Here is a 13,961-nt window from a genome sequence, read left to right as displayed (position 1 = left end):
CCAAACCACCTCAGTTGAAATTAGATCGGGTGATTGCGGTTGCCAGCTCATCTGATACTGATATTCTCCTTCTTGAAAATCGGTGTGTTGGGTCATTATTCTTTTGGAAAATTTATTTGGATCCACTAACTGCAAAACAGATAGGATAGCATGTCTGCAAAATGGTGTGGTTGAGATGCTGGTTAAGTTTGTCCTCCATTTTGAATAAATCACCAACAGTGTCACCGGAATCACACAACCACACTATCACACCTCCTCCCCCATGCTTCACACTGGGAACCAAACAGTCAGTAACAACCCTTTCACCCCCTACCTTTAAAGTCTAGCAGTTAGAACCAAAAATCTTATGTTTGGACTCATCAGACCAAAGGACATTTTTCCACCAAACTAATGTTCATTCTTTGAGTTTCTTGAAACAAACAGGTCTCTTCTGATTGTTGTTCTTCTGAAGTTGTTTGTTACCACAATTTGACCATGAAGGCCTGACTCACACAGTCACCTCTGAACAATGGCTGTTGAAATGCGTGCCACTTGAACTCCGAGAAGCATGTATGTAAATCATCGGTTTCTGTAACTGATCATTTTTAATAAACTTATCCTCTGCAGCAGAGGTAGCTCTTAGTCTTATTTTGACAGGAATGTCCTCATGTAAAATGTAAAGTTTTTGAGATTTTTCAGATTCAGAACTGATGAACTGACTATTCTCTTTACTTAACTGAGTGTTTCTTTCCATAATATGGATTTGCATAGTAGTTAGAGTAGCACTAATGAGCTATTGACTCTGTACTCACCCTGTCCTCTGCACAAGAAATCTAATGGCACAAAGCACATTAAGAGGGCAAGAAATGTCACAAATGAACTGTTGACAAGGCAACACATGTGATCTGAAAACCATTCCAGATGACTACCTCATGAATCTGATTGGAGAATGCAATGCGTGTGCCAAGCTTTCATCCAAACTAAATGTAGATACTTATGACAATCTAAAATCGGAATTATATTCTGGGTTGTTTAACACGTTTTTTTGTGTACTTCATAATTCCATATGTGTTCTTCAGTTTTAATATACAATGTCAAGAATAATACAAGTAAAAGGAAAAGAAAAAGTGTCCAAACTTTTGCCTGGTACTGCATGTATATATGTATGTAGATATACTTTTATTGCCTCTGATTTTTCTCGGCCACTGAGCAATTCTTACCGACACAAACTATATTTTAGTTTTCACCATGACTCATGGTACATTTAATAGCCTGTAAACCCACAACACTACCATCACTGTTCTTGCTGATTCCTGTGACGTCATTTTCTCTTTTGGTGTAGCACTACAGCCTGCATGACTTGCAAATAACGCATCCCGGTGGCTTCCTGTCTTGGAAGAATGACCAAACAAACAATTAAACAAACAAAAAACAATGTGCCTGTTGTCATGATTTCACTCTAAATGCATTCACATCTCTATCTATCTATCTATCTATCTATCTATCTATCTATCTATCTATCTATCTATCTATCTATCTATCTATCTATCTATCTATCTATATATATATACATACATACATATACTAGATGTGTTATTACAGAAGCTATATTCTAGATTATACTGTCTTTGTTATATTTAAGAAAATAATAAAATGTTCCTCAAGAAAAGAGGTTGTTTTCAAACTGGAAAAAAAATATTTATACGTTATTATTAAATAGGGTTGGAATTTTGATTAGGCGGACGCCTCGGCTGTCCAAAAGGGGTCCTTGGGTTGCGTATTGTGCTCGAGCGCGCCCGATCCGTAGAAACTTTAGAGAGGCGTAGCGCGCGAGCCGTCTTTACCATATATGGACACAGGCGCGCATCCCTCGAGCCGCGCCTGCTTCCGCGTTGTGTGTGAGTGATTAGGCGGAGACCGAGCGACCGGCAGCAGGAGACTGAACATAACGAACCACACCGGGCGTCGGCTCCGTTTTGCCATTCATTCTGAAAAGAAATAAAATAAATACCAATAGCTCCAGCGCGTCGCGGAGGACCAACGCACAGACATGGCGTACGAACTGAGTAAGTAGTAACGCGTCAGGTGCGCCCCGGGTCCGGGGTGCGATACCCGGAAATCGGGTTCCCTGGTTTTTAGGGGCTGGAGCTCAAGACAGCGACTATTTTCCAACCGCCAGCTTTGGCTTTTGTATGCGGTTTATGTAACACTGACCGCTCGCACTCTACTGGCATGTAGTTTATAAATATCAGTAGAAAATAAACCCAGAAAGAGACGCGCTGACTTTACCGGTGTTTCAGTCTCATTTAAACATTAGCGAAGCGGCTAACAAGCTAAAGCGAATGTAAACATGACACTAGCCGCCCGAAAAGGACAGAATTTGGACATGGCGAGAAATCAAACCTTATTCTAGCTTTGACATGGCGAGAGAGAAAAACTCCTCGTGTCTTCCCGGTGCTTTATTTTATTTGGGGGTTAAAGATTCAGGACGTTCCTGCATTTTAGAGTTGCTGATCGTGTATGTATAGAGGAATAGATAAATAAATAGATATATGGGTGTGTATATAGAAAGAAGTAGATAGATAGATAGATAGATAGATAGATAGATAGATAGATAGATAGATAGATAGATGGTTAAATGGATGGTGGTGATGGCTGGACAGATGGATAACTATAGGATGGATGGATAGAGAGATACATAGATTGTTAAATGGATTGATTGATGGTTAGATACAGACACACAGGTAGACAGACAGATGGTTAAATAGATGGATGGATAACTAGATGGTTGAAAAGATAGATGGATGGATCGATATATACACAGATGCTTGGATGGATTGATTGATTGATTGATGGATTGATAGATTTACAGGTAGACAGACAGACAGATGGTTAAATAGATGGATAGAGGTGGAGGATGGATAGATAACTAGACGGTTGAAAATATGGATGGATGGATTGATAGAGATATACAGATGGTTAGATGGATGGATTGATGGATAGATAGATTCACAGGTAGACAGACAGATGGTTAAATAGATGGATAGAGGTGAAGGATGGATGGGTAACTAGATGGTTTAAAAAATAAATGGATGGATTGATGGATTAATAGAGAGAGATGTACAGATGGTAAGATGGATGAATGGGTTGATTGATGGATTGATAGATACACAGGTAGACAGCCAGATGGGTGAATAGATAGATGGATGGATGGATCTTTAGATAGATAGACAGAGACAGATGGCTAAATAGATGGATATTTTGATTGATGAGAATAGATAGATGAATAAATAGCTAATTAAAAATATTGATGGATAAATAGATGATTAAATAGACGTGTCAGATCTTGGAAGCTAAATATCACTTCTTCATAGTGTGTGGAGTAACATCTGGAATGGGAAGAATGCACCATTCTGATTGGTCTATCCGGTTTCTCACTGTGGCAAATGCCAACCTATTTAAACTTCAAACAATCTCTTTGTTAAAGTTGTACAGTTTAGTAACTTGATGGTGTCCTTGATTTCGATTAGTCAGAAAGCGTCCATTACTTTTGAATATGCTCGTTTAAATCTGCTGTGGTTTCTATAGTAACCTGAGATTTAGGTGCTTCACGTTATCGAAATCATAGATGCCCAAACTAGGGCAAGCGGGCTAAAGCTGGAGCATATTTCCCTTCCCTTATATAACATGACATTTTTCATTTCAAGGAACAAGGAGTGTAAATAAAGAAGAGAATACATGATTTTGGCTTTTTATTTGAATGCATTTCATGTGCAGGTCCAGCGCATTTTCTGAAACTCAACGAACAGCTAATTACGTAGAGATCGAGGCAGTGGCACATGGCGAGAGATAAATTGTGTGCTGATTTGGAAGAATTTTGTATGCCTCGTTTCCTTTTAGCCCGCAGCTCTCCATCGAGTTAGATTTCTGGCCCCTCATAGGACAAAGTCTAAGCAGCTCTGATCTAAGGTAAACGGGTGCAATTATGGCAGTGTGTATGTTTAGCTTTTCTAAAAAAAAAAGAAAATAAAGAAAAAAAGGGGGTGGGGGGACCGGGACCTATCCTTGTGTCTTGTAGTTCTTGGTGTCCTCTGTAGTGCTTGGCAGGAGCTGTTTGAGGTGCTGAGGTGGGTGCGGGATGTCCCTGGTGAACTTCCATGCTCGTTTTCTTCACTCGGTGGTGTACACTTCATCGTGAACAGAGGAGCACCAATAATCTTCTCAGCAGTGTGAACGGTCCTCTTTAGTCTTCTAATGTCAGATCTGGTAGCTGAACCAAACCAGGTTGAACTTCCTAAATAATTCATTTTATATTTTTGCGTGTTCGTAAGCGTCTAGTGTCAGCATCTTGTAGCCGGCAGCGGGTTTTCACTTCTTGTTTTTCATAATTAATATTAAGACATTGTCATATTAACTAGGATCTATAAAGAGAGAAATGGGGAGAGAGAGAGAGAGAGAGAGAGAGAGAGAGAGACTGGTGAAAGTGTCTTCCAAAGCATTAAATGTAACTTTAAAAGTAACGTGTTCCAGTAATGAATTGAGACGTTTGTTGGAAAATGTGTTAACTAATTAGCTTTTTAAGTTTACGCAAGTTGAGCATTCAAGCTAAAACTTAAGAAGACATTAGGTTGGGATACAAAAGGATACGTTGATTAACGTGTGGTCAGGCGGTACACACCATTTTATTAGAGCGTACACAAGCTAAGCATCGCTACAGCTACAGTCCAATTGTGGCATTTACGCCTCTAACAGAAGAACTTTTTGTAAGACGGAGAACAGCTGCTCGTTGTTTCAGTTTGTTACCGTTTTCAAGGTCACCTGCTAAAAATGTGCAAAAGTATTCAAACTAACTTGGCCCAAGAGCCTTGCGTTGCGAGACGTGTGCCGAATAGGTGCTGAAGTTTAATTCTGGTTATGCACTAGCTGTAGGTGTAGCTAGTTAGAATGCTGTCGAAGAGTAAGTGGTACCTCAGTGTAGCTGAAGTATAGTGGCTCTTTCTTGCAGGTGAAGTGCACACATGGTGGCTAAGCCTTAGAAATCAGACACACAGTAACCAGGTGTACTAATTCAGAATGAGGGTTCTCTAGCTGTATATACAGAGCCTGTGGAAACCAGCCTTTAATGGTTTTTGACACCCAGGTACGTTCCTCGTGGTTTCTATGCAACAAACGTATTAGAAGGCAAACCCACACAAGTTCTGCGAAGTCCGAATGTGAGGTTTCTGCCTCTAACGGAAGATCTCGTGTAAGACACGACAGACTTCCCGATTCCGTCTGGACTGCAGCTAATTAGAACCAACTTCACCATACACAATGAGCCAAGCTCGGTCAGCATTGTCCATCGATCTGTCATGGAATGACCTGCCCAGTCACCACATCTAAATCCTATTGAACTGCTCTGGGATGAACTGGGTCACAAGGTCAGAAAAAAAGTAAACAACAGCTCTGGCGAGTTTTACAAGAATATACCAAGTGTGTTTGAAGCTGTTATTCATGCTAAAGGAGGATTTTTCAATGAAATTACCGTGGAATATCTACATTTATATATGCATTTGGTCAGAGGAAATCTTCATGTCAGATGACCGAGTTTGTTGCATAGAAACAAAAGGAACATATACGTGTTCTAAAAACCCCCATAAAAGACGAGGTGTTTCCACACTTTTCACAGACACTGTAGGTAGAAGGTATAACATGTAAGCGTTCTAGCTGGAGCACCACTATGCACTAGCTAAGCATTTGATTTACACAAGAGAGCGGGGGACATGAGTGTGATAGCAAGGCGAGTAACTAGTTCAAAGCATTTAGCACTTCCATTTGGTGTTTGGCCCAAGGAGAGCTGGCGCTGGATGAATACAATGACTGTGTGTTAAATGTGTCACCTTGTTGTATGTGGTATTCAAAAATGTGTTTGTGCTGATCTCTTACAGAGCACTTGTTTGCCAGCCTTCCTCAGATGGAGAGGGGCGTGGCCAAGGTTATTGGTGGGGACCCAAAAGGGAACAACTTCCTGTACACAAATGGCAAGAGTGTCATCATCAGGAATATTGATGTAAGATCTTGGTCCTTTATAAAGTTCATCCTGAAGTGACTATAAACACGAACGGGACATTATTGATGAGCAGATGTGATGTAGGTAAAAAGTTGGCTGAGTACGGTGCTGGATATAAAGACCTGTCCATGTAGGCAAGCGTGCTGTTGTTTTTGAATAATCGATTCTCATTTAATATCTATTTCTTAACCTTTTATTATCTACATTTAAAACCATAACTTACTCAGTGTTGTACAGACATGTTTTGTTTCTTTTCCCCGGATACCTAGATATTCTGTTCTAAATAAAATGTTACCGGTTCATTCCTCAACGTGAGAGATGTGATGTAACTTTCTTAAACCTGCTAGCAGCTTTACCTCCTATCTACATAAGTCTACAAAACAATTAATTTGCCTGAAAACTTCAATTCAGTGGCAGCACCATTTATATTGGATCTTAAACAAACGTCCTCATTTGCACTTGCATTTGATTTTCTTTAACACGTAATTACTTCTTTCGAATGACCAACATAAAAAAAAAAAAAAATCAACACATTTGGTTGCCTTTCTAGAGGCCAATTATAGAGCAGTAGGTTCACTGTTGGTTTTCGAGTTATTTTTGCTTCCAGTGGGATCTGTATGAAGCAATAATGAAGCCCGGTGGGGTGGGAATCACGCTGCCCCAAGCTGGGTTAAAGAGTAGCGGACAGAACTGATGATGTTTCCTGACAGAGCCAGTCTAATTGAAGGGGGGGAAAAAAACGTCATCTAATGTTATGATTATATGCGAATACAGTGTGTTTTTCGTATACAGGACAATTCTATTAAAATTCTATCACAGGTTGGGAGCGGGAACGGGGTTATAGGCCATTTCTGTGTATTTTTATTTATTTTTTTTCTCAGGGGACCCAGAACCCATGGTTAAAGATATTACCTTAATGAACATTAACTTTAGACCTTAAACTTGATCACTGGTGACCCGGGGATGCCTGTCACTCAGGAGAGTCATTCAATCATTTATAAGCATTAACCATTGAGTGTGTGTGTGTGTGTTTGCGATACAGAATCCTGCTATTGCCGACGTCTACACGGAACATCCTCACCAAGTCATCGTTGCCAAATACGCACCCAGCGGCTTCTACATTGCCTCAGGAGGTGATAAATTCTTGTTATTTTTAGTGTGTGTGTGTGTGTGTGTGTGTGTGTGTGTGTGTGTGTGTGTGTGTGTGTAAGAGAGAGAATGGAAAGAACGACTGCGAATGGTTAGTGTTCTCCATTCTCTCACAGGTGCACACACGGTGTGTGACATTGTATCTTGTCTCTGTGTCCCATTCCACAATTACACACTGTTCAGTGAGCAGGGTGGATTTGGAGCACATACTGAGAGAGTGCTTCTTCTTGTCCTCCTGGCCTGACCGTTTCTAAACACTTCCGCATCTCTCTGCGCACTTTAGATGTGTCCGGAAAGATACGCATTTGGGACACGACCCAGAAGGAGCACTTGCTGAAATACGAGTATCAACCGTTTGGAGGAAAGATAAAGGACATTACCTGGACGGAGGACAGCAAGCGGATCGCCGTGGTGGGCGAGGGACGAGAGAAGTGAGTCACAAAGTTATAACGGCTGTCATAGGAAAAGGGGAAATATTATGTGACCGTGTCCTATAAAAAGAATTGTTTCGTGTTTATCCATATTTCTGCCTAAGGAGCAGTGATAAAGCTCTTATTTACACTGTAGACTGAGGTTCAAACTGGTCAAGAGGAAGAAGTAATGTGTGTGTGTGTGTGTGTGTGTGTGTGTGTAGGTTCGGTGCAGTGTTCCTGTGGGACTCGGGCTCCTCAGTGGGTGAGCTCGTCGGACACAGCAAGATCATTAACAGCGTGGACCTGAAGCAGACCAGGCCATACAGACTGGTCACCGGCAGCGACGATAACTGCACCACCTTCTTCGAGGGACCACCTTTTAAATTCAAGGGCACTACCAGCGTACGTTCTCTTTTAATTGTCTCGATCTCAATCAAGATCAGTTCTGAGACAAACCACACACTTTCTCTGTTCATTATGTAGGACGCACAAACACCATTTATAAATTCCATCCCAAATTACTATATAAGCCAATTCCCAGACTGGTGCTTGTACTCGAAGAATGAAACTTATTGTAACTGATTTTGTGTGTGTGTGTGTGTTTGTGTGTTGGAATGGAAAAAGGAGGAGTGCTGTGGGTTTTGACACCATTAACAGGAATGTGATGTGTGCCTGAGCATGTTTACTCTTACACTTTTACTAGCAAAGGAACTCTCGCACACATACAGGAGTTGGAATTTATTTTTCATTACGTTAATTGTTTTTATAACTTTAAGCTAAGTGGAAAAGTCATAAAACATTCTGCTTAGTTCGCCGCTTCTCTCGTATGCATACAGCTAATGTCAGGCTTCTGCGGTTTTATAAATCCGAGTCCCCATAAATGTGTATCATCAGCATACCAACTCGATAGAAATGTAAAATCCCCTTCAAATATAGACACATATTTTTGGTATTTAGCATGCACTCGCTTTTTTGCCTTTTAATTAAATCTCAAACCATTACAGACTACACGAGCTCATGTTAAACCAGATGAACCAAGGTTTGTGTGAAACCCAGTGATCGAATCCATTAGAGTTGCCTCAACAGGACTCAAGGAAATCTGACCTTTTATGCAAAGGTGTTTTAGATGGTCAATGTCACAAATTTTCTTACATTTGCATAATTATTTTTCTGTTGATTTTTCAGTTTTAAATGTAAGAAGAGAGAGTTGGGAGTTGACTTGAGAGTTGAGAGACTTGAGAGTTGGCGCTTGGGAAAATCTTTAACATTTAATTTTATTAAAGAACAATTCCAGGTTATTCCCCATCTATGTCCCCATCCCCAGTGAGTCGGTAGTGAGGGGACACCATGGCATGTGATGAAGAAACCACTGTTTATGTTATCAGCTATTCATCGACGAGAACCTGAGCGCAAACAAGCTCGCAGCAATTATAGTCCGAAGCCTTTATAGCAAAACATATTGATTGTAATGTACAGTCATTTTAATTATGTTTCTCGGTTTGTCGTGCTCAATTCACAAAGACGTTTTACATCAAATCCGGATCATAGTTTATATTTTAAGAAGTTTATATTTGGAGACACTCGAGTCAACACAAGGGGGGAAAAAACCCTTAAAACTACGTTGCCTGAGATTTGTATAGTGTGTAGTGACTCGGGGTAATCACTGCAGCCTTTTAACTCTGGGTTTTGCCTGTGTATTTAACAAACAAATAGTCTAGGTCATGGTGGTTCTGACGAATGCAAATACCGCAGCGCAAGAGGCATTTGAATGAAGGTGCATGCAGCGACGGAGAGCGAAGAAGAACGTGCAGAGTGGGGGAAAAAAATGTTAATCGATTCTTACATCACTACCTGACTTTAGGACCACCCTTGTGGCCGAAAGAGGAAAAAATCTCAACAAAATCCAGTGGAACATCTTCCCAGAAGTGTGGAGGCCATTATAACAGCAAATAGGCACTAAATGTGGAATTAGATGTTCAAAATCATTAAAATAACATGATGTCTAGAGGATTTGACCGATGACCTTTTGGTTATACGCGTTTGCCTTTATTTTCTAATCTAAAGCTGTGGTGTGTTGATTTGTTTTGTTCTCGCTCTCTCTGCAGCTTCACAGCCGCTTTGTGAACTGTGTCCGTTTTTCGCCAGATGGAAACCGCTTCGTTTCAGCCGGCGCTGACGGACAGGTAAAGACAAAGGGAATTCTGATATCACATTCTTTATGCAAATGTTTCCTAGGCTGTAGCAAACTGTTTTTGTCATCGGCTTTAATTTCCGCGTCTTTCTCCCTCTCGTTTCAGATTTTCATTTTCGATGGCAAGACGGCAGAACACCTGGGATCGCTGGGAGGAGATAAAGCTCACGACGGCGGGGTTTACGCCGTACGTATGTTTCGTTCGCTGCATATAAGACTGTGTGTATACATGCTGTGTCTGCAGCTGAAATTTCACTGGGATGTAGCAACCCCGTGGTTTATCTGCAAGGCTGAACCACAGGGTTGCTACATCCCAGTGACATTTCAGCTGCTTTCTTTCATACACCGGACCTTTTGTTAGAACTTTGATTTGGGCCCTAAAACCACTTCCACTCCCCCCCCCCCCCCCCCCCCCCGTCTCATAAATATGATGTTATTTGGTGATGAATGCCGCAGAATGTCAGAACCTGAGTTCTGACTTCAGACCATTAAATCGATTGCGTTGACTCAACCCTCGTAGGTGAGTTGGAGTTCGGACAGCACTCAGCTTATCTCCGCATCCGGCGATAAGACCGTCAAATTATGGGACGTGGCGAGCGGTACCGCAGTGACGACCTTTAAACTTGGCAACGACGTTCTGGATCAGCAGCTGGGTTGCCTGTGGCAGAAAAATCACCTCCTGAGCATTTCGCTGTCCGGATACATCAACTACCTGGATAAGAGCAACCCGAACCGCCCGATTCGCACCGTCAAGGTCAGTACAGTAAAGACGTCGATTTGGAACACAGCCTATCGGATATTAATTATAATTTGTTGCTACTGTTTAGGGGCACAGTAAATCCATTCAGTGTGTGACTGTACATAAAGACGACGGGAAGAACATCATCTACTCGGGCAGCCATGACGGACACATCAATATCCTTTTTACACAAACAGAATCTGAGGCAGATGATCCACATGAACAGACTTTTGTCCCCAGTTACAGCATAATTATTAGTTGCTGCTTATAAATCTGGCCTCATGTTATAAGGCTTTATAAGGCATTGTTATCCTTAACACGTGTGTGTACATTACTGGGACGCTCAGAGCGGCGAGAACGATGCCCTGTCAGGAAAAGGACACACAAACTCCGTGGGTAGGCTTGTCGTGGACGAGTCTGCCCAACTGGTGAGCTGCAGCATGGACGACACTGTCCGCTTTACCGACCTGCACAAGAAAGAGTACAGGTAAACCCGTGCAGAGTAGAGTGTATAACTTCTATTTGTGTATAGGGGTTGTGAAGGGAAATTAGAAATGACTATACAATTATATTCTACAGAAATGGGTGTAATGCGCAGGTGTCCACATACTTTTGGTTTGATCAGTTGAGCCATTTAACAACTTTGAGAAAGGAAGTGAAAATGGGAATGGGGTTTTAAAAGTACACAATAAATTGCTTTATTGCACATCTAGCGCACACACTGAGACACTCTTTGGTGTGTGTGTGTTTGTGTGTTAGCGCTTCTGACGTGACGAAGATGGACACTCAGCCGAAGTCCGTGTCTGTCGGGGCAGGAGGATTAGCCGTAGCTGTGTGTATTGGCCAGGTAATATTTGCACGCACATTTGGTTGCATGTTTGTTTGTTTATTAGAGAGACACCAGGCTAGACACCGGAGAGACACCTCTCGTCCTCCTCCCTCCCTTCTACTTTTTTGCCAGTTGTTTCCGTGGTTACATTTCACTCTGCCGTAACACCCACATACCGTTAGTTCTGCTGTTTCTGATGTCCGACAACATATTTGTGTTTCCGAGATATGGGTTTTAAATTTCATTCTTAATGTTCTTTAAAAAGTCTTAAATCTGACTTGCAGAAACTCTGATAATCAGACCAAATCTTGTCCAATCTCGCTGTCCTGGTGTGTATATCATTTTCCTCTGATTTGCATGTTTTTTTTTTTTCCTCTTTTCTGTAGGTGGTGCTTCTGAAGGACAAGAAGAAAGTGTTCACTCTGGACAATTTGGGCTATGAGCCAGAAGTGGGTGCGATGCACCCCGGGGGTGGCACGGTGGCAGTGGGCGGAGCTGTAAGGAGCCGTTTCAGATTTGCATTTCATTTGGTTTCATGCCGCTCATCTAGTTAGAGAATCTATATTAAGAAAACTAGCCAGGAAATCTTACGCAATGGTGTGTGTGTGTGTGTGTGTGTGTGTGTGTGTGTGTGTGTGTGTGTGTGTGTGTGTAGGATGGAAAGGTCTACCTCTACTCAGTCCAGGGGAACACCTTGAAGGACGATGGGAAGGCTCTGGATACCAACGGCCCTGTAACCGATCTGCGGTATTCCAAAGATGGGGCGTTTCTCGCTGCCTCGAACGAGAAGAAAATCATTGTTGTGTACACTGTCGCCGACGGTTACAAGGTAAAAAAAGATCCATTTGCATTGTTGTAAAAATGTTTAGATAATCTTATCAGTATCATCAATTTGTTGGAGTATCATCAGAGGTGTGTGTGTGTGTGTGTGTTCACCCCATGTGCAGGTTAAAAATGAATACTATGGCCATCATGCTAAAGTGGTGTGTCTGTGCTGGAGTCCTGATAACGATCACTTTGCCTCCGGAGGGATGGACATGCTGGTGTACGTCTGGTCCGTCTCCGATCCCGAAAAGAGGATCAAAATTCCTGGTACACGCCCTCACACTTGGATGCTACACCCTTGATCATGTTCAGTTAATGTTTACATCAAACATCACAGTGAGAAAAATTTCAGTGAGAGCGGTGTGTTGTGCAGAAATGGCTTTTTATTTGTATTTGATCAGAACGCTCATGCTGGTACAAGAAGGTTACGGTAACTCGCGTAATCACTCTTTACAACCACGGCGAGCAAAAGACCATCTCTGAACACACAACAGGCAGCAGTCACATATTCGTCCAGTCAGGACAGACGGAAACTTTAATCTGAGAAGTTAGAATGCTGGGAGAAAAATCATGGACTTTTTATCGTTTAATATTTTACATTTATAATGCATATAAAAAAGAACCCCATAAAAAAACTTTGGGATGAATGTGAACACTGACTGCACCCCAGGGCCTCCTCACTTCACCTACATCACTACCTGACTTTACTAACGCCCTTGTGGCCGAATAAATCTCCACAAGATCAAGTGGAACATCGACCCAGAAAAGAGATTCCGCAAACAATTTCTTGCTCATCTTATGCTCATGTGTCCACGAACGTTTGTCCTCGCAGTCCATGTTCTTCCCAAACGGTGTGTCTGAGGTTTTGTGTTTTGTGTGTGTTCCAGATTCTCACCGGTTGCACCACGTCAGCGGCTTGGCCTGGCTGGACGAACGCACTCTCGTCACGACCTCTCACGACGCGTGCGTGAAACAGTGGACGATAAAAATCTAAGCACTCTCTATGCACACACTTGCAGGATCAGCAGGGACAGGGACTGCTGTAGGACACCCATCTTTCTCGCTCTCACTCAGACCTGTGTGCTCTCTTTCGCTCTTTCTCTCTCTCATGTGCCAGTAATCTCAGCTGTGTGTGTGTGTGTGTGTGTGTGTGTGTGTGTGTGTGTGTATCCGTGTCCATTCTGCCTTCCGTCAGTTAACACGCTCCTTCGCTCTCATCTGCATTTAAAAGGAGTGACGTTCCAGAGGCATGAGAGTGAGACCTGCATCTGTTTAACGTTCAGCACGCACGCACGCGAGCGCACACACACACACACACACACACGCACTAAGTGTCGACAATTATATTTTTATTAACACAAATCAACACAACTCCTGATGTAACACCACGGTTACTGTTACACTTTGGTGGAGGTAAATTTTTTTGCTCTTTTACTGTGTCTCGCGCTTACATAACGGACCTTGGTCTGTTTATGCATTTTGCTGAGAGGGTGTGTGTGTGTGTGTGTGTGTGGGTTTGTTCAGGGAGCAATAATAGGTTGTAAAGCGGAAACGGAACAGTCCAGAGAAATACTGTAGTGTGTATGTATGTGTGTGTGTGTTTGTGTGCGTGCGTGGGACTGAGACACGGGTGTTCTGTCCACTGTCTCCAACATCGTGGGTATGTTTGTGTTAATTATAAGCCTCCACTTTTTCACTGGAGTGGATGTGATTCATCCTAATAATAACATTAATAACTGATGAGAATAAAGCCGAACACTTTTTATGCACAAACGTGTTGTCTTTTT

General features: G+C 42.1%; 1 protein-coding gene across 1 annotated transcript; it reads left to right on the top strand.

The window, feature by feature from the left end:
- The first annotated feature begins 1,745 nt into the window (after positions 1 to 1,745).
- wdr1 (WD repeat domain 1) lies at positions 1,746 to 13,947 on the top strand. The gene is made up of 15 exons (XM_083566050.1): positions 1,746 to 2,045; positions 5,907 to 6,028; positions 7,071 to 7,161; positions 7,461 to 7,608; positions 7,812 to 7,992; positions 9,696 to 9,773; positions 9,888 to 9,968; positions 10,302 to 10,535; positions 10,609 to 10,696; positions 10,851 to 11,007; positions 11,280 to 11,367; positions 11,736 to 11,846; positions 12,005 to 12,178; positions 12,297 to 12,441; positions 13,062 to 13,947. Exons 1-15 carry the CDS (start codon positions 2,030 to 2,032, stop codon positions 13,166 to 13,168), a joined length of 1,821 nt encoding a protein of 606 aa, XP_083422176.1. The 5' UTR covers positions 1,746 to 2,029; the 3' UTR covers positions 13,169 to 13,947.
- The last annotated feature ends 14 nt before the right edge of the window (positions 13,948 to 13,961 follow it).

The sequence above is a fragment of the Silurus aristotelis genome, assembly GCF_946808225.1.
Source record: "Silurus aristotelis genome assembly, chromosome: 17".
Classification (NCBI taxonomy): domain Eukaryota; kingdom Metazoa; phylum Chordata; class Actinopteri; order Siluriformes; family Siluridae; genus Silurus; species Silurus aristotelis.
This window is presented reverse-complemented; position numbering and strand designations above follow the sequence as displayed.